The sequence below is a fragment of the Apodemus sylvaticus genome, chromosome 2 (assembly GCF_947179515.1).
Source record: "Apodemus sylvaticus chromosome 2, mApoSyl1.1, whole genome shotgun sequence".
NCBI classification, from domain to species: Eukaryota; Metazoa; Chordata; class Mammalia; order Rodentia; family Muridae; genus Apodemus; species Apodemus sylvaticus.
In genome coordinates this window covers 152,224,361-152,247,933 of record NC_067473.1, presented here as the reverse complement: position 1 = coordinate 152,247,933, position 23,573 = coordinate 152,224,361, and the positions used below count along the sequence as shown (strand labels likewise).

General features: G+C 37.4%; 1 protein-coding gene across 1 annotated transcript in view; it reads right to left on the bottom strand.

Moving 5' to 3' along the window:
* Positions 1–23,573, bottom strand: part of Kdm5a (lysine demethylase 5A) — a 71,055-nt gene that overhangs the window by 27,163 nt on the left and 20,319 nt on the right. The window contains exons 8-18 of the mRNA XM_052174742.1: positions 23,044–23,202; positions 21,073–21,192; positions 20,400–20,558; positions 19,056–19,237; positions 15,941–16,103; positions 11,646–11,765; positions 8,418–8,612; positions 4,929–5,110; positions 4,280–4,404; positions 3,428–3,578; positions 1,803–1,917 (exon numbers count right to left, since the gene is read on the bottom strand). Coding sequence (XP_052030702.1) covers positions 1,803–1,917; positions 3,428–3,578; positions 4,280–4,404; positions 4,929–5,110; positions 8,418–8,612; positions 11,646–11,765; positions 15,941–16,103; positions 19,056–19,237; positions 20,400–20,558; positions 21,073–21,192; positions 23,044–23,202 — 1,671 coding nt within the window. The remainder of the gene's footprint in view (positions 1–1,802; positions 1,918–3,427; positions 3,579–4,279; positions 4,405–4,928; positions 5,111–8,417; positions 8,613–11,645; positions 11,766–15,940; positions 16,104–19,055; positions 19,238–20,399; positions 20,559–21,072; positions 21,193–23,043; positions 23,203–23,573) is intronic.

The following is a 23,573-nucleotide window of genomic DNA, read 5'->3' as shown; positions in this document are numbered from 1 at the left end:
CACACACACACATACACACACACACACACACATACAGAGAGAGAGAGAGAGAGAGAGAGAGAGAGAGAGAGAGATGTGGCACAAAGCAAACTTCAAGTAACAGAAATAAGAGGTTTACTGTGGGATATAGTTTGAAGCTAATAATGGAAGATACACTGGAAACAAAGGAAACAAGTATTTTGATTCATCAGAAGGTTATTACCATGCTTTTTAGTCTGTCTACAGAAATAAAGAGTATGCATCAGAACATAGGGTCTATGGGAAGGGACAAAGGAAAGGAAAAAATCTAAAGAGAGATTTGAAAATCAACATGATATAATACATGATACTTATTGAAACCAGACAAATAAGAAGGTATCAGGAAAGGACATACCTAAAGAAAGAGGTATGTTTGTTGATATAGTCTAATACTTATTAGTCAAGCTAAGAACAATAATAAATACTTAAATGAATAAACAAATAAATAAATTTATTTTTTAAAGGGGGAGAAAAAGCAGAAAAGAGACACAAATTGTGTCATAAGCAGCCTTAGAAGAAAACTATTCCTAAAATAGGCAGCTAACAAAATGCAATAAAACAATAATGTAACTGATACTAATATATTACAAATTGATGACTTAATAAAAAAACTATCAAAATTATTAACTATGCAAAATAACTTCTTGACAGAGACCTTTGCCTGTTTTTGTTTTGCTTTGCTTTAAAGGCATGTGCCACCACTGTCTGGCCACCTTTAAGATTTTTATATGATCATTAAATAATAATAGTTCTAGAAATGTCAGAGCCCCGATTTTAAAATGTCATGCATTAGTATTAACTTATCACTATACTCTTGGTTCTTTTTATATACATTGCACTTAAAATACATTTGTATTAGATGTAACTCTGACTCAAAATTAGCATAGAGAAGAATAATTAAAGGCAATGGTGACACATGCCTTTAATCCCAGCACTTGGGAGGCAGAGGCAGGTGAATCCACCTGAGTTTGAGGACAGCTAGGGCTATATAGAGAAACCCTGTCTCGAAAATCCAAAAAAGGGAGCTGGAGAGATGGCTCAAATTTTAAAAATTTATATAGTTTAAGAAATGGTTTGGGCTGGAGAGATGGCTCAGCAGGTAAGAACACTGACTGTTCTTCCGAGTCAAATCCCAGCAACCACATGGTGACTCACAACCATCTATAATGAGATCTGACACCCTCTCCTGAAGTGTCTGAAGACAGAAGACAGTTACAATGTACTTACATATAATATAAATAAATAAATCTTGAGAGAGAGAGAGAGAGAGAGAGAGAGAGAGAGAGAGAGAGAGAGGGAGAGAGACAGACAGAGAAAGAATGAATAATTCTAAAGTACTCATAGTTCAGGATTTTTACATGGAATAAAGGCCAAAGAGTTGGAGAAATGATGGTTCAGTAGTTAAGAGCACTAGTACTGGCTGCTTTTCCAGAGGACCCAAGTGTGATTCCTAGTACCTACATGGTATAGAAAACAACCTGTAACTGCAGTTCCAGGGGATCTGATGTTTGCTCCTGGCCTCCGTGAGTGCTGTACACAGATGATGCACAGATATACATGCAGGCAAAACAACTTAAAAAAAAAAAAAAAGCTAAGAGACTGCCTTGTCCTTCTAAAGGTAGTCTATATAAATCTCAAATCTCACATATCAAAATCTCATATCTCATATACATGCTAAGGAATAGCATATATAGGAAGGAATACACAGAACCTAACACTAGTCTATACATAAAATTCTAATTTGGAACAGAAGCTCATAAACAAAACAAAAAAGAATGTTTCACCTTTACTTGTCGAGTTTGGCTGATGACACACGGAAGACTAACAAGTTGTTGGACAAAGGCCTTCAATTCTTCTACTGTCAGTTTGGTCCGAGTCTTCCCACTATCTGAGCTCTGCCTGATATGAAATAATATTGAAACAGAAAAATACAGTCAATCTGATATCAATGGGGCTCCTACTCTCCTATGAATTAAACCCTTAGCAATCCCAGAATTCTAGTGCTGAATAATCACCCCTCCCCCGATAATTATCAAGAACAGTCCTTCTAATCTACAACTACTATACATTTGAAACATTAAATAAATTCCCATGGTAGAATATGAAGCTCACTGAGAAAGTGAAATCCTTGGGTCTTTCTTAAAGAGGCTCACACTGTGAACATAGGATTTTGACCTGCTTTAGACTACTGAGCCCCCTAAATACATCCCAATTCTGTTTTGCTTTACTATAGCTATGTGTATGTTCTGTGTATGGAGATTTTGCTTACATGTATGTTTCTGTTTCACATGAGTACAGTGCTCAAGGAGGACAGAGGGCATCAGATCTCTTGAAACTGAAGCCATGTGGGTGCTGGGAACTGAACCTGGTCCTCCGGAAGAACTGTCAGTGCTCTTAACCATGGAGCCTTCTGTTCAGTCCCCCAAAATCCTTTACATGTATACCTATTTTGGAACAGGTCTGAACTCTGCCTGATATGAAATAATACTGAGACATAGAAAAATATGGTCAAGTTTTCCTAAAAGCAAGTTACTGTCCACTGGAAAATGTCTCTAGCAAAGTTTCTCTGATTAGATTAAAAAAAACAAAACAAAACACTAAAATCCAATGTAAAGTACTACAGAAATAGTCACACGGACAGAAGAAATATATTGAATAGCTATAAAATAATACCACAGAAAATGTTTATAAACCAGGAAGGACAGAAGGAGAAAGACGTGAAGAAGCCGCCTAAGACACGGCGGGCAGAAGACTGCAAGCTGCCTGCAAAGCAAATGGGAGCCCTAAACAAGAGCATTCTTGGTATGTATGAGTGACAGCAAATCAGAGAGTGCTGCAGAATAGAATAAGAGTTTACTGAAGAAAAGAAAAATGTGAAGTATAACTTCTCCTAAAAAGTAAATCAGTTCTTACAAAAGGTAGAAAATAAAGCTAATCACCTGAACTCAAAATATTTTATTCATACTCAAATCTTCTGTTATTAAGTATCTTGTCCATGCTGTTAAGAGACTTTTATTTTTTGGATGTTAGTGGTACATGCCTTTAATCTCACTGCTTGGGAGGTAAAGGCAGGTGGATCTCTGTGAATTTGAGCCTATGTGTCTAAGTTTTTAATTACTTCAGATAAAGTTGAATATACAGCTAGATCTCTGTCCCAAAGATACTACATAAACTTCAGTATTATTTTCAGCACTAAAACTAGCAGGTCTTTTGCTGTTTTCTTGGTGTAGTTTTCAACTAGCCTAAATTTAAAGAACTTTTTACAAGTTATGGACATGGAGAAAGGGAGGGAGTAAAGAGGAAGAATGGAAGAAGCATGGTCACTGGAGCACAGTATAAAACAGGGCCTCATAGGCCAATGACAACAGAAAGAATAGGAATCCAGACAATTCCACTTTTCTTGGTTTACCTGTGTTTTTGCTTTTTGCTCAGAAGCAGCTGAGCCACAGAACCACAGGTCTCAGCTTCTTTGACTGCATCCCTGAGCTTTCGAAAGAGATCATTCTCTGGGTATTTCCTATCCTCAGCATCTTCTAGCATTACTCTCAATTCAATCAAATCTGTAAAGACAAATATGATAATGGACACAAAAAAGCCATTCTACAATGGCCATAAAGCTCAAACAAGAGTCACTAACAGTAGTAGAAACAATGGGGCTTTGAAAGTCTCTAGTGTATAAAACCTTCTGATCAGATGCTTATTCCCAATGGATGACTTCACTCAAATAAGGTATGCTTGGTCTGTCTCCTTTATCCCTATTCCCTCCCCTCTTTTTCCTTATCCCAATTTGTCTCTCTTGAAAACATTCAAAAGTCTTTTAGTGTCATTAAACTAAATATGGCTTTCTAAAATACATGCCTAATACAACCTATCTGTCACATTATAAACCGGCCTTTTCATTTAAAACAGATTCTCACTAGGTATGGTAGCAACTGTCATGCAATTTCAGTGTTCATGTAATAAACACCAAGGGAAGAAAGGTCATGAGACTGAGGCCAGTCAGAGCAACAAAGCACATTCTGGGTCACAGCAAATAATCTTAAAACTAAGCATAGACTACAGCCATAGCAAATGACCATACCTGCTATCTGATCTCAGAAGCTAAGTTATCAGGTCTGTTAAGTACATAGATAAGAGAAAACTAAATGTATATTCAACTCTGTCATTATAAGCTAGGACTTCTATTTGTTAATGGGGAACAAAAACACACAAAACATTTTTTAAAAATAATGATAGTTTTTCATAATAAAGGAAACTTAACCTTTCTTATGGTTGAAGCTAGCTGACAATGCTTCTGTAACACGATTGACCCAAGTGTCGTAGGACTGTGCTCTCACTTTGACACCATAAAGCAGAGATGGGAGGTCTTCTAGTGGGTAGCGGTACCTAAAAAAAAAGGCAAAAAAAAAAAAAAGGCAAAAAAAAAAAGAAAAAAAAGGCAAAAGAAATTTGTTTTTTCAAAAAACCATAGAAGTAAAAGCTTCAAAGTACAACAACCTGAAAATAAGGGGGGGGGGGGGGGGAGACAAAGAAACTCCTGATTTCAGTGCAGAGAGAGCGCAGAAATAAATGACATTAACTTGCCATGAAACTATTAATAGTTAAGCTGGTTAGGGCTGATTTTAAAGGAAATTTAAAATTTGGGAAGTAGATAGTCAATGAAAAGTTTTTTGTTTAGGAACAGAAAAGAAAGCAAAGAACAACATTAAGGTAGTTTTCTTAACAGATAACGGGAAACTGCTTTTATACCAATACTCAGTAGGCAAAGGCAAGAGAATCTCTGTGAGTTTAGGGCCAGCCTGATCTACATAGTGAGCTCTAGGCTAGCCAGGATTACACAGAGACAACCTATCTCAACAACAACAACAACAACAACAACAACAGCAACAACTGCAATAACTTTTAAATACCTAAGACATTTGTTCTGCATGGGGCAGGAGCACAAGTCAGTTGGATGATACAGACATACAAGTCGCTCCGGATTACAGGAACATGTGAGAGCTGAGAGAAAACATGTGGTTCTGCATGCAGAACACTGCCGCTCATCATCAGGAACAAGTTCAAAGACTTCTTCTTCTGACATCACGACACCCTAGAATATAATTTATATTATCAGATCAGGTCTCAACTGAAAATAAAACAGCAGCTTAAAAAAAAATTTCAAAATTAGGCATGGTGATCCACTCTTTTAATCTCAGTACTCAGAAGATAGAAGCAGGTGGGTCTCTCTGAATTTCAGGGCAGCCTGTGTCTTTAAAAACAAAGAAACCAACCAACCAAGACATACAAATAAATCAATAGAAACTACTACTCAAAAGATTAAGAAAGGTCAAAAGGTAAACCCTAAAAGCAACCAGTATTTGAAGAAATAAGAAAGAAGACAGAGTAATCCAATCTGACAGTCTGGAATCACACAACTTGGATGAAAAACAAAACAAAGTGGATTTAATTTTCTTTATTTAAAATAATTAATATTAGAAGGCCAGGTAGATGGCTCAGTAGTTAGAGTTGCTTGAATGAAGGCCTGACTCATTGAATTCAATGTCCAGATTCCATAAGGCAGCAAGAGAAGAACAACTTCAACATGCACCATGGAAATAGATGATTATATTCACACATATATACATATAAAATAAGTAAAAATTCATTAATATTAGGGCTGGGTGACTCGCATCTGTAATCTGAGAACTTGAAAGGCCAAGCCAAGAGGATTGCAGGGATTGTCACAGCTTCAAGGCCACTCTGGAATTCATAGTTAGTTCTAGGCCAGCTTGAGCTACAGAGTTTGAATCTGTCTTTAATAAAAAAGAAGAAAATGGGGGCTGGAGACATAGCCCAGTGATCAAGAGCGCTTACTGCTCTCAGAGGACCTCTAGGTTCAATTCCTATCATCCACGTGGTGGCTCACAGTGTCTTTGGCCTTTGTGGGTATCAGGCAAGCATGTGTTGAACAGGCAAAACACAAATATGCACACAGAGACATATAGCATCTCTCTCCAAAATTAAATCAAATCTTACCCTAGTCAGAATGGCTAAGATGAAAAAACAACTGGGGCTGGAGAGATGGCCCAGTGGTTAAGAGCTGGCTCTTCTTCTAGAGGACTCAGATTCAGTTCCCAGCATCCAAATTCCTCACAACTATTTGTAACTCTGGTTCCAAGGGAACAAAAAGACTTTTGTCCTCCAAGATTACTACATTCATATGCTGCATATAGATACATACGGGCAAACACTCATACATATTAGAAACAAAAAACAACTGACCACAAACACTGACAAGGATATGAGAAAAGAAGAACCCTCAATTCACAGCTGGTCGGATTGCAAACAGTCCAGACATTCTGGTAATCAGTTTGATAATTCTTACAAAGCTGAAAATAATCTTCCATATGACCCAGTTGTACCATTAGTTGGCATATGCCCAAAGAACTTAACATTCTTTTCTACAGTAAGTTGCTTACGCATGTTCACTGCTGCTCTATTCACAATACCTAAGAACTAGCAACTACCTAAATATCCTTCAGCTGATGAACGGATAATGAAAATGTTCATATACACAATGGAACACTATTCAGCTATAAGGAAAATGGAATCAAGCTGGGCGGGGATAGCGCACGCCTGTAATCCCAGCATTCTGAGAGGCAGAGGCAGGCAGATTTCTGAGTTCGAGGCCAGCCTGGTCTACAGAGTGAGTTCCAGGACAGCCAGGACTACACAGAGAAACCCTGCCTTGAAAAAACCAAATTCCAAAAAAAAAAAAAAAAAAAAAAAAGGAAGCATAAAATTTACAGGTAAATGAAAAGAACTAGAAAGCATTATGCTGAGTGAGGTGACCCAGACCCAGAAAGACAAGCACTACAAGATCTCTCTTATTTGTGGTCCCTGGCTCCAAATCTTCAAATGTCAGTAATATAACCTGAAGTAACCACAGAAACTAGGAAAGTACAAGTGGATCACAGACAGTGGTTGATAGTGTGGGAACAACTCTAGAGGAGAATAGCAATACAGGTGCTATGAAGGGCAAAATGAGAAACATGGGGGAAAGGCAGAAGAGGGATTAAGTAACACTAAGGCTATTTGTGAAAGCCATAGAGAATCAAACTGTTTATTATATACACAAATGTATGTACACACACTCCCCCCACAGTTTAAAGTTACATGACACTTGGAGTGATAATGCTCTCCCTAAGTACTAGACGCAAAAAATAAGAATTTTTTTTATAATAAGAAACCCAGTACTAGACGCAAAAAAGAAAACTCCCTTTTGACTTGCTGATCAAGTGAGTCTATGTGACTCTCAAAAGAAAATAAGACCAATGTCTTTGCTTGACTCCCAGAAGTTCAAGGTAAGTCCCTATTGCTGAAAATATCAGAAACTTTAGAAAGAGGACCAAGAAGAAGTAAGTGTGATCTATCTCAGAAGCCTCCCCACTGAGGCCTAACTTTCATGGTACCAGAAGGATTTATACAGGCTGCCAAAGGAGAAAAAGCAATCAACAGCCCTACCCAGCTGTGACACTTACAAAGCTCAACAATGACCAACAAGGCAGGTATCACCAAAGGTTCAATAGTGGTGCTTATATACTGGCAGTAACTAACAGCTCTCTGATTGAATTGAAAGCCTGCTGAATAGGAGGGAATTCAAGCCTCGTAAACCTTGCCAATTGCCTAGAAAAGAATCAACTACTTTCCTAAACCAGGATAATTTCTAGCTGAATTCAAAATAATTAGCTTTATAACCACAGATTAAATTTAGCTTTCATTCCTCATCAAAGAAGTTTCTTTTTGACAGACACCAGTACAAAAACCTATTAATCAGACAAAAATGGAAACAACAGCTGACTGTAGGTTTCGCAGACCTACCTGACACAGCTACAAACACTAAACCTAAGGGGTCAGAAAACAGGGAAGAGGGGCAAGGAAAGGTAGATGACCAGTGTCTACTGTGCCTTCTATTATGACAGGGAAGCTGCACTCATGATCACCTAAACAAGACCTGAACAATGATACCACCAGATGACACACCAAAATGGAAGGGACAGTCTCACAAAGCCCTACTCCTGGGTAATTCCTAATGACTGTTCAGAGAGGGAGAATCAGTCTTTCTAGCAATGAATCCTCTAATTGGTTATCTAATGCTAAGTAGTCAGCCCCAAAACAAGAAAATACAAGACTCTCAATAGACTCAGTGGGTTGTATTTATACATATGTAACAATAATAATAAAGAAAAAGAGGCCATGAATTTGAGACAGGTGGTGCTGGGAATGTGGGAGGAGTTGAAAGGAGGAACAGGTAATGAAATACAGTTCCTATATATAAAATCCCTAAGGAAAACCAAAACAAAACACACAACTGCTATTTAAAAGAGGGAAGAAAGAAATCTATTCAGCATACTCACCATTTGAGTAACTGATTCCCTTAATCGTGTTTCTTCTTCAGTCATGAGAGTCAACTCTTTGCATACCATGGCAGCCAGCCCCACATCTAAGCATTCTGGATCTGCTGCCATCTTGAAAATGAGTTCCTCATGTGAAAAGACACAATGGCGCCTGAGCCGGCGATAGTGATTTACACACTGACGTCCAATGGGCAACTGGAAACAACAGATTTCAGAATTAAATTATTTATGATATATTCTAACACAGACCTTAATTTTCTTCCAGGTATTCATTTTTATTATAAAGAAGGTAAAATAAATCCCATCTGAACAAAAGATATAACAATAATTTTAATTCTTTGTAAGCCAGCCAAAATTTCACAGGATGTTTCCCCAGATAATGTCCATAAACTGAGACGCCTCTACAGATTCAGCCCTTTGAGGCCAGCCTGGTCTACAGAGTGAGTTCCAGGACAGCCAGGGCTACACAGAGAAACCCCGTCTAGAAAAAAACAAAACAAACAAACAAAAAATAAAACAACAACAAAAGAACAAAAACAATGGATGATTTATTTAGATTCTAACCTTTAGAAATTCTTTTAGTAACAACCAGCCTTGTAGAAACAGATTTCAAAACTGTGAAATCACTAAATAATACATTTTGTTTTCTCTAACAGTAAAATCTATTCAGACTATAAATGACTACTTTTCAAAAATTAATGGATATACTCTATAGCTGGAGATGTAGTTCACTGGTACAGCATGCCTTAGCAAGCACAAGGCCTTGGGACCCACATCACCAAAAAATAAAAAGCCAAATACTTAAGACAGTGACTGAAAATTTCTAGAGCTAGTTTGTAAACCAAATTATGATATAAAGTACACACTCTCATTTCATCTTTCCTATTCCCAGCAGAAAAATTATGGTGGTTAGAGCTTGTATTTAAATTTAAAACCTGTAGCACAAAGGGACAAAAAAAGAATCAGAGAAGAATCAGACTCAGAGTATATGAGAGTTATCTGAATCAAGTAGTGTTGTTGTATTCATTAAATGAATCCAAGAGAACATATTTTGAACTTGTGGTTATAACTGTCCACTAACGGCATACAATTCCCCTGTATCTTAACCTATACCCCCCCTTCAGGTTTTCTGACACAGGTTCTTATACTGTAGTCTAATCTAGTCTCAAACTCATGGCAATCCTTATGCCTCACCTACCATGTGACAGGATGAGCCACCAGCCCTCACTCTTATTTTATTCTTAAACTCGTTAAGCATTTCTTACATAGCTATGATCAAAAAGTAGAGCCGCTAAACTATTTTATTTTTCAGTCTTTAATTACTATAACACGTGAGGAAGCCAGAACTGATGGTCACTGCAACTTATAAAAGCTGTTAAGCTTTCATTCACATCACAACCTACACCTTAAAAGAATCAACAACTCTCAACTATTAACATTTACGTGGTTTAAGGTTGGGTAAGTTAAGGTATTAGTCTAGTGACACACAAGGTGAAAAAACTTAGGCCTAGGCTGGAGAGATGGCTCAGTGGGTAAGAGCACTGACTGCTCTTCCAGAGGTCCCAAGTCCAATTCCCAGCAACCACATGGTGGGATCTGTAATGAGGTCTGATGCCTCTTCTGGTAAGTCTGAAGACAATGAGAGTGAGAGTGGACTCATATACATAAAATAAATAATTAAAAAAAAAAACTTAGGCTGTTGGGCTGATGAGATTGTTCAGCAGGTAAAGGCACTTTGCTGCCAAGTTTGATAATTTAAATTCAATCCCTGGGACCCATGTGGTAGAAGAACCAGTTGTCTTCTGACTTCCACATGCATGCTGCAGCACACACACTAAATAGATGTAGAAAACACAACAAAATTCAAAAATCTTAAGACTACTAAAATTCAAAGATTCTCGAGATCAAGTTATCAGTATTTACTGGGTATGGTGGCCAGCACTCAGCACTCAGGAGACAGAGGCAGGTGGATCTTTGTGAGTTTGAAGCCAGTTAGGGCTACATAGTAAGACCTTGCCTCAGATAAATGGATAAAAATCCATTATTAGTAATCATGGTGAGGGTTTTTTTTTTTTTTTTTGGTTTGTTTGTTTCTGGTTTTTTTGTTTTGTTTTGTTTTAGACAGGGTTTCTCTGTGTATCTCTGGCTATCCTCAAACTGAGAAATCCACCTGCCTCTGTCTCCCAAGTGCTGGGGATAAAAGGTATGCGCCACCACTGCCTGGCATGTTAAAGACATTAAAAATCATCTCCAATTCTTGCTTGAATCATCCTGTATCTACCCAGTATTGTTTTAGTTATTTTTCAAAAGAGCTCAGACCCAAAGCAAATCTTTAACTGAATTTTAATTACACTGTATTATGTGCTGCCACAGCCAAATATGGAAGAAGTTTTATAAAGTACTGGACCAAAACCAGACAGCTCATAGTCCATGCCCTAGTTCAAGGATAGGCTAGGAAACACAGCAAGGTTCCAAGCCAAATACAAAATGATATCCATTTTATTATTGCATATTCTTTGTATGACTGACTAATCATGAAATGTAACAAACTAAATTATCCTCAGAAAATATAAGATCAGTGTTTTATTTGAGTGTTCCCACACCAAAAGTAATAAAAGGCCAAAGAACCCAGGATTATTTGGGGTGGAAAATAAAGTCAGCGTGTATTAAACACTCATTCAAACTTTGCCAGTCGTTTTTCAACATAACATGATGTAGCCACAACTAATTGTGTCTTGATATAGCAATTGTTGTGTTTTATTTATACATGCTTTGAAAAGATTTATTTTTATTGTATGCTCACTGGGTGTCTTGCCTACATATGTCTATGTGAGGGTGACAGATCCCCTGGAACTGGAATTGTGAGCTGCCATGTGGGTGCTAGAAATTGAACCTGGGTCCTCTGGAAGAGCAGACACTGCTCTCAACTACTGAGCCATCTCTATAGTCCCATCATTTATACATTTTAAGATCTACAAGAGCTCAGAAAAAAAATGAAGACTAGAAGAAACACATCTATTCCCTCAGGAAAGACAAACAAGTAACTGTCCATTTAATTGCAAACTTACCAGGGAAAATAATAAGGAGAGCAATGAAAATTCTAAATTACAATAGCTACTCCAATATACCCTGAAATATTCATGGGCTCTACCCAAAACTCAGCTAAGTAAAATACTGTTTTATACGGGTGTTAGTAGACGTACAACAGTCACGTGCTATAGAACAGACCCAGTCAGCAGTACAGAAGTTCACTGCTTCAGCAAAGTTGTATCCCTGGTTAAATCCAGAATGATAGGCACGAGGAAACGTCACCACAAACTCTCCAGCACACTGATTAGTCCTGTACACCTAAATGCAAATTAGGAACAGAGATTAAAATTTCGGGGGGTGGGGGGTGGGGGGATGGGGGGGTGGGGGGGTGGGGGTGGGGGTTGGGGGGGAGGGGGGAGGGAGAGAAGACAGGCAGACTCAGATCATTTCAAAAATATTTTCTAAAATTGAAAGTAACAGATTGCCTTCTAAGTATCAGAAATAAGATTTAAGAAACAGCTACAATTTTGCCTCCTTGCCCCACACCCTACCCCTGACCCCTCAAGACAGGAATTCTCTGTGTAGCCCTGGCTGTCCTTGAACTCTTTGTAGACCAGGCTGATCTCAAATTCAGAGTTCCACCTGTCTCTGCTTTCAAGTGCTGGGGTTAAAGGCTTCTGCCATCATTGCCTGGCAAACCCTGCTTTCTTAAAATGTTATAATATATGACAAGAATGAGCAGCCAAAAGAAACTCTCAAAGAGGAAACTGTACTCACTTCCTAAGATTAGTCTTATAGTACTGACGAATGTCTGTAATTCTCGTACTTGGAAAGTGGAAGCAGAATGGTCAGGAGCTCAAGATCATTCACTGCTACAAGCTTGAGCTAAATGACAACACTGGTTTTTGTTTAAAAAATATTTTTTCTTAAAAAAAGAAAATTGAGTTTTTTCCTGTGTTGTAAATAAAAATAAAAAATTAAATTTCCTTCAATCATTGGATAATATTTAAAAGTGGTCAGTTAATGTCATTAGATATTACCCAATCCATTTGACCAAATATAACTTTGCTTTGTAATATTATGAATGCTTTTTAAATTAATTTTAAAACCAGTTTATTTTTTTTATTTTATTATTTCGGTTTTTCAAAAACTGATTCTCTGTGTATGTAAGAGAGCCTCGGCTGTCCTGGAACTCGATCTGTAGACCAGGCTGGCATCAAAATCAGAGAGCCACCTGCCTCTGCCTCTTGAGTGCTGGGATTAATGCCTTAGGTGTTTTAATTATAACCTTCAAAAGTATATTCTGAAAATGTAACTTGATACATATCAGTTTTTTGGTTTTTTTTTTTTTTTTTTTGGTTTTTGGTTTTTTCAGACAGGATCTCTCTGTGTAGCCCTGGCTGTCCTGGACCTCACTTTGTAGACCAGGCTGGCCTCGAAGTCAGAAATCCACCTGCCTCTGCCTCCCAAGTGCTGGGATTAAAGGCATGCGCCACCACCACCCGGCTCATGTCAGTTTTTAATTCTAACAGAATTAGCATGTAAACATGAAAGATATTTCAAGACAGTGGCAACAACTGTTTCAAGTAGGTTTCACCTTCATCCTCTGGGTCCTAGTATAACTTCACTTTGAAGACAAAGGTAACATAAATTATCTACCTTTGTATTATCTACCATTATATGAAGTGAAAGTAGTAGCACATACTTGGAAACCCAGAATCCAAGAGGCAGAAACAGGAGGATCACAAATTCAGTGCCAAACCTGGACAAAACAAGTAAGCCCTGAGGGAATGTAGCTTAGTGGTAAAGTAACTGTATGAAGTATACAGGGCCTCGAGTTCCAGCCTCAGCAGCTCAAACAAACACAACAACAAAAAACAAACAAATAAAAATAAAAGTTTTAATGAATGCCAAATTGTATGTAGCAAACTTATACAGTAAATTCAAGGCCAGTTGCTACCTGAGACAAGCAAAAAAAAAAAAAAAAAAAAAAAACTCACTCTCAAAAGAAGAAAAAACCCCCACCAATATCTGAGCTAAGTGGTAATGTCATGGAACATTTTTATGTCATTATCTTCTATATTAAAAATGGAAATGTGGGATGACTTTGATTCCAGCATTCAGGAAGAAGGAGCAGGTAGGTATTTGTGAGTTTGAGACCCTCTTGTCAATATAATGAGTTCCAGACCAGCCAGTGCCACATACTTAAGACCCTATCTCCAATAAAAATACAAAAGATTAAAAAAAGGGGCGGTGGGGTGAGGGAAATCTGGAAATGACCTCCCTAATGGGCAGGCACTATCACATCCAGCTTAATAATGTCTTTAATTATAGGGGATTTTTTTCCCCTCTTAGCTATAACGGCTAACTTGACACTCCCTAGCCTCACCTGAGAGGAGTGCATCTACTGAAAACTTTCCTAGATTAGACTGGCCTGTGAATGAAGACTATCTTGATTAATGTAGGCTGGCCAGTGTACCACCACACTAGCTCCACCATATGGTGGTACCATTATTCCCTGGAAGATGGTCCTGCACTATATGCATCATCTGGAATTTTAAGCTAAAATAAACATTCCTTAGAGCAAAAGAATGAAACTAGAACAGCTACCATTTTAAGAACCTGATTATTCCAGTTGAGTAGGGAGACTATAGAACATTAGATCTGTGAGTCACTGAGCCAGTGGGTACAGGCTCTTGCTACTACTGCAGTTCGTGAATCACCACTCAAACCACATTAACACTGTACTCAGCTAAGCAAAAGTAGTTTTATTGAGCACACCTTAACTGAATATTCAGGACCACAAAAAGGACTGGGAAACTTAAGTACTAGTCTGCTCTCAAGGCAGGCTTTTTATGGGAAAAACCAGGTTCAGCTGTTTAAAGGGCAAGGAGGGGAGCTGTAGGCTCACTAGACAAACTATAATCAGCTGACTTTTAAGCTGTCTGGTCCTGAGTAAGGTAAGGGGGGATGGGTGTTGAACAGGGAATTTTAGAACATTGAAATAACAGAGCATGAGTATTGGAATCATAACCTTTTGGCTTATTAGTAGCATTCTTCAATGTCAGGCACAAAAACCATAGTGAGCTCATACATAGGTGCAGGAAGGGCTGCCTATTGGTCAGCTCTGATTCAAGCCACTTTAGACACAATTCATATTGACCTTAGATTTGATGGGTCCTACATAATAAAGCTTTGTGGAATTTTGTAAGATTAGCAAACCTCATTCAGAAAATACAGAACAAAACATGGTATGTGACCAGCATGTCCTTGAGCCGAGTTACTTCTCTGTGTAAATGACTGGCAGGCCTGTTACAGCAACAATATGAACTAGCTTGAAGGCATGGAACAAAATGGCTACTGCTATTCTGGGGGGAGTCAGTTCATAAAACTACCATGCCTGATGATCTGAATTCAATTTCCAGGATCCACATGGTATAATTAAAGAACTGAATCCTACAAGTTGTTCTCCAAACTACAACGCATGCACCACAGCACAACAGGGCAAAGTCTGGGCTCAGAACCAAAAAGAACCTAGGTCAGTTTCCATCACTCACTTGGCAGTTAACAACAAGCTATAATGCCTATTTCGACAGGCCCAGTTGTTTCCTTTCCGCCTCTTCACACATTTAAGTAATGTCTGAAATAAAATACTTATTTTTGTTTTTTTTGAGACAGAGTTTGAGGGCAGAGATCCACCTGCCTCTGCTTTTCAGGTACTGAGATTAAGGGCTTGTGCCACCATTGCCTGGTGAGATCAAAGTACATATTAAAATCAAAAGTATATTTTAAATTGTGAAAATGACCACACATAATATTTAAAAAAAAAATCTTAAAGTAAAAAAGAGTTGGGCATGGTGGTATACACTTTTAATGCCAGCACTTGGGAGGAAAGAGGAGGTATATCTCTATGTATCTGAATACAGTCCAGAGCTGGACAGTGGTGGTGCATGCCTGTAATCCCAGGACTCTGGGAGTCAGAGGCAGGCGGATTTCTGAGTTCGAGGCCAGCCTGGTCTACAGAGTGAGTTCCAGGACAGCCAGGGCTACACAGAGAAACCCTGTCTCAAAAAATCCAAATCCAAAAAAACCAAACAAAACCAAGCCAAACAAAACAAAACAAAATGCAGTCCAGCTTGGTCCACAGAAGAGTTACCAAGTAATACTCTATAAAAAAACAAAAAACAAAACAAAACAAAACAAAAAAAAGCAGGCAAACTAAAACCAAACAACAAAAGTTTAAAAAGAAAATAAACAACAGTTTTTATTGAAAAATAGAAGGTTATTCAAATAGGTAAGACATAAAATATGACTCATACTTTAAGGAGTCCTTCCTAATATTAAAGTTCTAGTCCAAGTATGAATTCTAATTTGACTATACTACAAAGCCTTTCACATACAGCTGCAACTCCCCTCCCCAAAACAAAACAAGAACCCTAATTAAAAGCTAGAAAATCTTTTAAAATGCTGAAGGAAGACACAAGAAGACTCACAGGCACACCATGCTCCATGAGCACATTTGGGTTCATGATGGTTACTAACTGATGTAGGAGATCAGGCTGTGATTCAAATAACTCAGGGGCCAGCTCCCTCATCACCTCCTCCAGTTGTTCTGCAGCATGAGATGGGACACCATACCATGTCTTTGGCTCTCCCCTAGCAAAAGAAATAACTGTTTAGCTAGGTAAAACATGGAACCAAATAAAGCCAGGGTCTTTCATTCAAACCCACTACATTATAATTAACCATGCCATATTCCTGGGCATAGGTTATATGCCCAGAAACCTGGCATCCATCCCATCAATAAATGCTACTACTAATATGGTAAATAAGGTAAGGATATATGGACAGGTAAGATACACATTGATTGCCACTGGGAAAATAACCCAAAGTACATAAATAGGGGATCAGTAAAAGTAACTTTGAACAGAAAATAGATTACATGGAAATCACTGTTCAAAAGGATATGGACACAACTCTCTTGAATCCCAGAACAGGAGTCTTTCCTATTACAATCAAATGGTTAAAGAGTCAATGATCTCCAGAGTATATATAAATAACTTCATTCAGTTCAATTTTCCTCTCCATGGAAAAACCTAGTATTACAAACTACTCAAACTTTAAATATGGTTATCTATAAAAAGGACCAAAGGTTATTCATTATTAATTTATTATATTTTAATGGATTAGAGTTTATTTAGAATACTCAGGAAATAGTGCTGGCTAGCTGTATGTAAACCTGACACAATCTAGTCATTTTTGAAGAGGGAAATTGGAAAGATGCCTCCACCAGACTGATCAGTGGACAAGCTTGTGGTATATTTCCATGATTTATGATTAATGTAGGACGGCCCAGCACACCATGGGTGGTACTAACCCTACACTGGAAGTCTTAAGTCATGTAAGAAAGCAGGCTGAACAAGCCATGAGGAGTAACCCAATAAGGAGTACTATACTCCTCTATGACCTCTAAGTCAATTCCTACCTCTAGATTTCTGCCCTGACTTACCTGGATGACTGACTACAAGCTATAAAATGAAGAAATGAAGATAGAAGAAAGAACTTATTAATCAAGCAATTTAAAACTAGTTGCATCTTCTAATTCTCAAAATTCAGAAGACTATAGATGAGAGCTATTCCATTCCCTATAGAATTTACTATAGTAATATCTAGGGCTAGATAGATGGCTCAGCAGTTAAAGAGATTTTGCTGTTCCTGCAAGAATACCCAGGGTCAGTTCATATCACCCACCTATCTTATAACTGTCTATAACTCCAGTTTAAGGTGATCTTTAGAGGCACCTGTACTCATGTGGTGTGTATATGCATGCATGCATGCATGCGCGCGCGCACACACACACAGAATTAAATAAATCTTTTAAAAAGTAATAATTTTAGAAGTATTATTTTGAGGGCTGGAGAGATGGCTCAGAGGTTAAGAGCACTAACTGTTCTTCTGAAGGTCCTGAGTTCAAATCCCAGCAAGCACATGATGGCTCACAACTATCTGTAAAGAGATCTGATGCCCTCTTCTGGGGTGTCTGAAGGCAGCTACAGTGTACTTAGATATACTAATAAATAAATCTTTTTTAAAAAAATGTATTATTTTGCTTGTGCTGGTAAATCAAATAGCTCCTAATCATATATAATCATAAAGCATTTGAAATTAGGCTACTCTGAAGTAGTAAATTTTCAATTTTACTTACTCTTAACTAGTATTTAAAATGAAGATAAAAAGACAGCCAGTTATTAATATAAGGTAAGGAACTAAGTGAATGAAAATCTTTTAAGTGAGAGAAAGGATATCAGTACATATATATCTGAACTCCAGTTCCAAATGATCTGTTGCCCTTTCTTGACTTCCAAAAGCTCATACACACATGTGTACACACACATACACTCAGACATACACATGTATACACATAAAATAAAAACAATTTAAAAATATGTATGGCTAGGTATACAGCTCAGAACTTTAGTGCTAACACTGAACACAGGAACGAGGTCTTTTAATTCCTAGTAAGTCATCATTAATTATTTTCTTATAATACTACACAAGAAACATTTAATTTAAAACTTGGGGGATGGAAAAGATAATTCAGTGGTTAAGAAAACTGGGTGCTCTTTCAAAGTATTTGAGTTAAATTCCCTGAATCTATGTGCGACCTCAAAGCTGTCTATAACTCGAGTTCCAGAAGATCTAGTACTCTCTTCTGGCCCTTGTGGCACAGCACACATGTGATCCATATACATACATGCAGTCAAAAGCACCCACATTAAAAACACACACACACAAACACACACACACACACACAAAAACCAACACACAAACCAAAATAACCTGCTTTAGGTTCTGGGAATTACATATACTTCCAAAGAGTAGGTAGTCTGAGACAACTCCCCTCCTTTCCTCAGTATACTATTTTGCTTTTTTGTAAAATATACTTTTGAAGTCAGTTCTCCCTAAAATATCAGCTAATATTATTACATCTTAAAAAGAACAGACCAGGCCTAACATGGTGATACATGCCTATAATCCTAGCACTCTGGAAGTAGTAGAGTTAGAAGATCCAGCAGCTCAAGTTGAACTACACACAAATAGCTAGCTTGTCTCAAAAAAAAAAAAAAAAGTCAGGGCTGACGGTATAGCTCATTGCTAGTTCAAGTACTTGGCATATATGAGTGTAGAGAGAGTATTTTGTCAATTAAAAAGCTTATGGCCTGTGGCTTAGACAGGAAATGGAAGGTGGGATATCCAGGAGGACAAAGAATTCTGGGATAGAGCCAGGTGCAGTGAGATCCACCCAGGAAAATGTGAGGAGATGGACACACAGGTAACCAGATCTGAGACAGAATGTGAGTTAAAATGGTCCAGTTATCTAATTTAGTCAGAGAAGAGCCTAGCTATATGACCAAGGTGTCTGTAAATGTGCTTTGAATCTGAGTCTTATTTCTGGGAACATAGGACTGGGAGGTACCTACCAAGCCTAACTTCAACATGAGTCCCTGTATTTAATTCCTAATACCACTCCATGTCCCCTCACTGCGTCCCCCCATCATAAAAAGCCAAAGTCACTAAATATATATGCTGTAACAAGATTGGACATACCAATGCAAGTAGTTAATGGAGTAACTCCAGTGATCTTCAATATGCCAGCAAAAAGAAGAAAAGCACATCCCCACATAGAGCCAGGGCACCTTCATACCAGAAATGTCCACATTAATATGTGCAAGAACAGACTGCTCCAAAACAGGCATGTTATTCAAATTCCAACCAGAAAGTGCATATTCCTATTAAAAAAAAAGTTTAAAAAAATTTTTTACAAGTGCTAAACAAAAATCTTAAAGAGAATTTTGTAATCCAAGCTAATCTACAACGTATCTACTAATCCTATGTACTACAACTAATCTAAATAAATATTTGGTATCTAAATATTTAAACCTTTACTGACATTTCCCTTTATTTTAGGTGTGTGTGTGTGTGTGTACATATATGTGTGTGCATATATGTACATATGTGTGTATGTATGCACACACATACCTTCATAGGCCAGATAGCATGTTGGATCTCTGGAACAAGTATTATTAAACACTGAGCCATCTCTCCAGCCCACTTTTAGATTGTGGAACAGAAAGAACTAGGCAAAAACTATAAACGAGGGCCAGTGAGAAGGCTGGGTAAGTAAAGGTACCTACTGCTAAACCTGACAAAGTCAGTCAGATCCTTGAAACACTCTATAGAAAGAGAGAACTAACTCTCATACACTGTCCTACCCCCAAACAATCCTCCAACATGTGACACAACACAGACAAAACAAAAAGAGGCTTGTTTTTCCTGGAACTTAATATGTAGATCATGCTGACCTCAGAAAGAACTGTCCACCTCTGGCTCCCAATTATAATACATTTTTTAAAAAACAACTTTCAGGCCAGGCGGTGGTGGTGCACGACTTTAATCCCAGCACTTGGGAGACAGAGGCAGGCGGATTCTGAGTTCCAGGTCAGCCTGGTCTACAGAGTGAGTTCCAGGACAGCCAGGGCTATACAGAGAAACCCTGTCTTGAAAAAACAAAACAACAACAATAAAAAAAAAAAAAAAAAAAAAAACAAACTTTTAAACTGGATTAAAATTTTAACTAAATTAATTTTAAAATTTAGAGATAAAATAATTCTTAAAGATATTTTGAATATACTTTATTTATGACAATCTCAGTATGCAGCTCAAACTGAACCACTCATAAATCTCATACCTTAGTTTCCAAATCATTGGGATTATATGTACACCCATGGTCAGTTCAAACTCACTGTCTATGAAATCAAAGTTTATTTATATTGTCTAAAATCTACATGTTTCATATTTGACACTGGCAAGGTCCCTTAGGATTAAAGAAAATTTTCTATGAAAATGCAACATCAGCTTCAGAGTAAGAAGTTTACATAACAGTATCCACACCTCCTCTTCTGGCAACATCTTTCTCTGACCATCCTTTATAGGAAATCCACTTCCAAAATCTTTTGAAGAGATATCAGCTCCATATTCTACAATAACATCTTCTTCAATACTACTTACTAGCCGCCAGAATTCCTTTTCTACTAGCTCTGTAGGAACCATCTAGAATAAAATCAAAGATGATAATTAACTCATTATAATTATAATCCCCCTAAAACATAATATATAGACCAATTGAACAAAAAAAATGATAAAAATAAACAAATCACCCATTTCCCAGAGCAGAATTAACTACTATTACCTCTACACTGAGAATAGGGAAAAGCTAAAGATAACTAAAATTTAAACATCAAAATGTTTTTCCTATGAGTTGTGGTGGTATATACCTTTGACCCCAGCACCAGAAGGCAGAGAATCTCTGAGTTCCAGGCCAGCCTAGTCTACAGATTAAATTCCAGGCCCGTCAATGCTACACATTGAGACCTCATTTCAGAAACAACAACAACAACAACAACAACAACAACAAAAAGGTGAAATTAACAAAACACATTATTAGGTCCCTAATTTTAAGATTTGGTAGTCTTAACCTTTATCATATTGTTCCCAATTTCTACAATACTTAACAGGAAAAATATCTTTGTTTCTCTCTAAGCCAACCAAATTGATAGCTACTCACATGGACTGGCATATTGAAATAATCAGACTTAAAATTATCTGCCATCTCTCCAAAGCTTTGAAGTGTATATTCTCTTATAGCTTGCTCAAATCCAAAGGCTTCTCGAGGTTTGTTACATTCCTGTGGGGGGAAAAGATGCCTGAGGTAAACTCACTGAACATGAAAAAGAACACTAAGAGATATGGATGGTAATTCAGTGGAATAAGCTCTCATGCCCTAAGTTTGATATCCAGTCATACAGCAAATAAATGTCTCAAATATAGCTTTTCTTGATTATTCCTTTAGCTGAAACAAATCTAATCACCCTTATATAGCAAAACAAGTATCAGATTAATTGCTTGAAACCAGAATCTCAACTGAATGGTCACTCTAAGGTAAAATTCTGCTACCAAAAGAAGGCTCAAAAGGAAGACTAATTAGGAATCAAACACAAGGATGCTAACATTCTGTCTGGAACCATAATTCTAAGTAAACTTTCTTCTACAAATTCCCTTTGCCATATGTTTTATCACAGAAATAGAAAAGTAACTAATAATGGATGTGATGCCCTCTTCCATCCTTCACGTGCATCAAGTATGCATGTGTCACAAGGTAAGTTATGTCTCCTATAACTTACCTTAATTTTTAATCTAGCAATATCAATAGGGAAGCTGAGGAAAGAGGCTTACATTGAGTTCAAGGCCAGACTGGGATATGGTATAAGACCTTGTCAGAAAAAAAAAGTAAAGAAAAAAAACCAAAAAGTCTTATTTTTCAAAATGATGTTTCCAAAAGTCAATCTATGTGAATAAAAAGATCCTATAGGGGGGCTGGAGAGATGGCTCAGTGGTTAAGAGCACTGACTGCTCTTCCAGAGATCTTGAGTTCAATTCCCAGTACATGATGGCTCATAAACATCATAATGAGATCTATGTCTTCTGGTGTGTCTGAAGACAGCTACAGTGTACTCATATAAATAAATCTTTAAAACAAACAAACAAAACAGATCCTATACATACTGTCACAGAAACTGAGTCTTATTTCAGTAATTTGGGGTTTAGTAATATAATTTCAGGAGATTTGTATTTCATACTTGTGGTTTTGTTAACAAATACACAAAGAGTTTGGTAATCACTTTATATTTGCTAATCCTTGATTTTGAGACCTGGTGGTCTTCTAAGGGTAGTTCGTATGTCAAAGACTAGTTAAATGTAATGCTAATCACTGTTTCAAGTCTAGGAAATAACTACCATCTAAAATATTAATAATTTCAAGTAAACCAAGAGGTTTGGAACTTTTTAATCCCCACCCCCTCAAGATAGGGTTTCTCTGTGTAGCCCTGGCTGTCTTGAAATTCACCATTTAGACCAGGCTAGCCTCAAACTCAGATCTGCCTATCTCTGCCTTACAAGTGCTAGGATTAAAGTTGTACATTAGCACCCCTTGGTCGTCCTTTGTAATTTAACTTTAAAGCTCTTAGGTGTATGAGAATTTTGCTTGCATGTATATCTGTATACCAAGTGTTAGCCTAGTACCCAGCAGAACAGAAAAGGGTATAGGATTTTCTGGAATTAGGAATTATAGATAGCAGTGACTTACTATGTGGGTGCTGGGAATCAAACCTGGGTCCTCAAGAAAAGTAGCAAGTACTCTTAACCGATGAGCATCTCTCCAGCTCCTTAAAATGTTTTTTATATTCTTGCTTAGTTATATTTAATTTAAACTGTTGCCATTTATGTAACGAAATAACTTACAATTTTCAAAGTCTCATTCAACTAGAATAATAAAATTATCTAATAGAGAAGAAAAAAATGTTAGGACAAGCTTCCCAAAATACAGTTGTTACACAGCCATTCAAAATAGCTCTCGTTAAAGTCCTGAGATTTTTAACAGTTATAAACAAGAGACGGGCGAGATTTTAGAAACGTGTTTATATTACACGCATGGATTACTGTCATTAGCTTTAAATGGATCCATAGGTTAAGTTTGTACCTCAGCAACACATTTAGGACACCTCCAGTCTCCTTTGGGCACATCAGGAAGTGGTGGAAGTAGACAAAATGTATGATAGCTGTCATCGCATCCATCACACAAAAGCAGTTTATCCTCATTGTTTCCTCGACCACAAAACATGCAAACATAGAGATCAACCTATGAAGACAAATAAAAGTAATTATATTTCCTACAGTATTATATTTTTCCCATGAACTACTCCATAAAACAGATAAAATGAAAACTAAAAATTAAACATAGCTTAATCCTAAAGAGATCTATTTCAAACAATTCTCCCCAGAACTTCTATAGGCAAATTAACAAAAATATAAGAAGGTGTCAGAATAAAGAAACAGTATAATCTAGGGAAATGGGAAAGTAAACTTATACTTCAAAAACATCACTCACTCCACATACAAATACTATACTACAGAACAAATTCTGAAAAACACCACACCTCAATGATTTTTAAGAATCTTTGGAGAGAACTAGAGAGATGGCCCAGTGGTTAAGTGGCTTCTCTCCTAGAG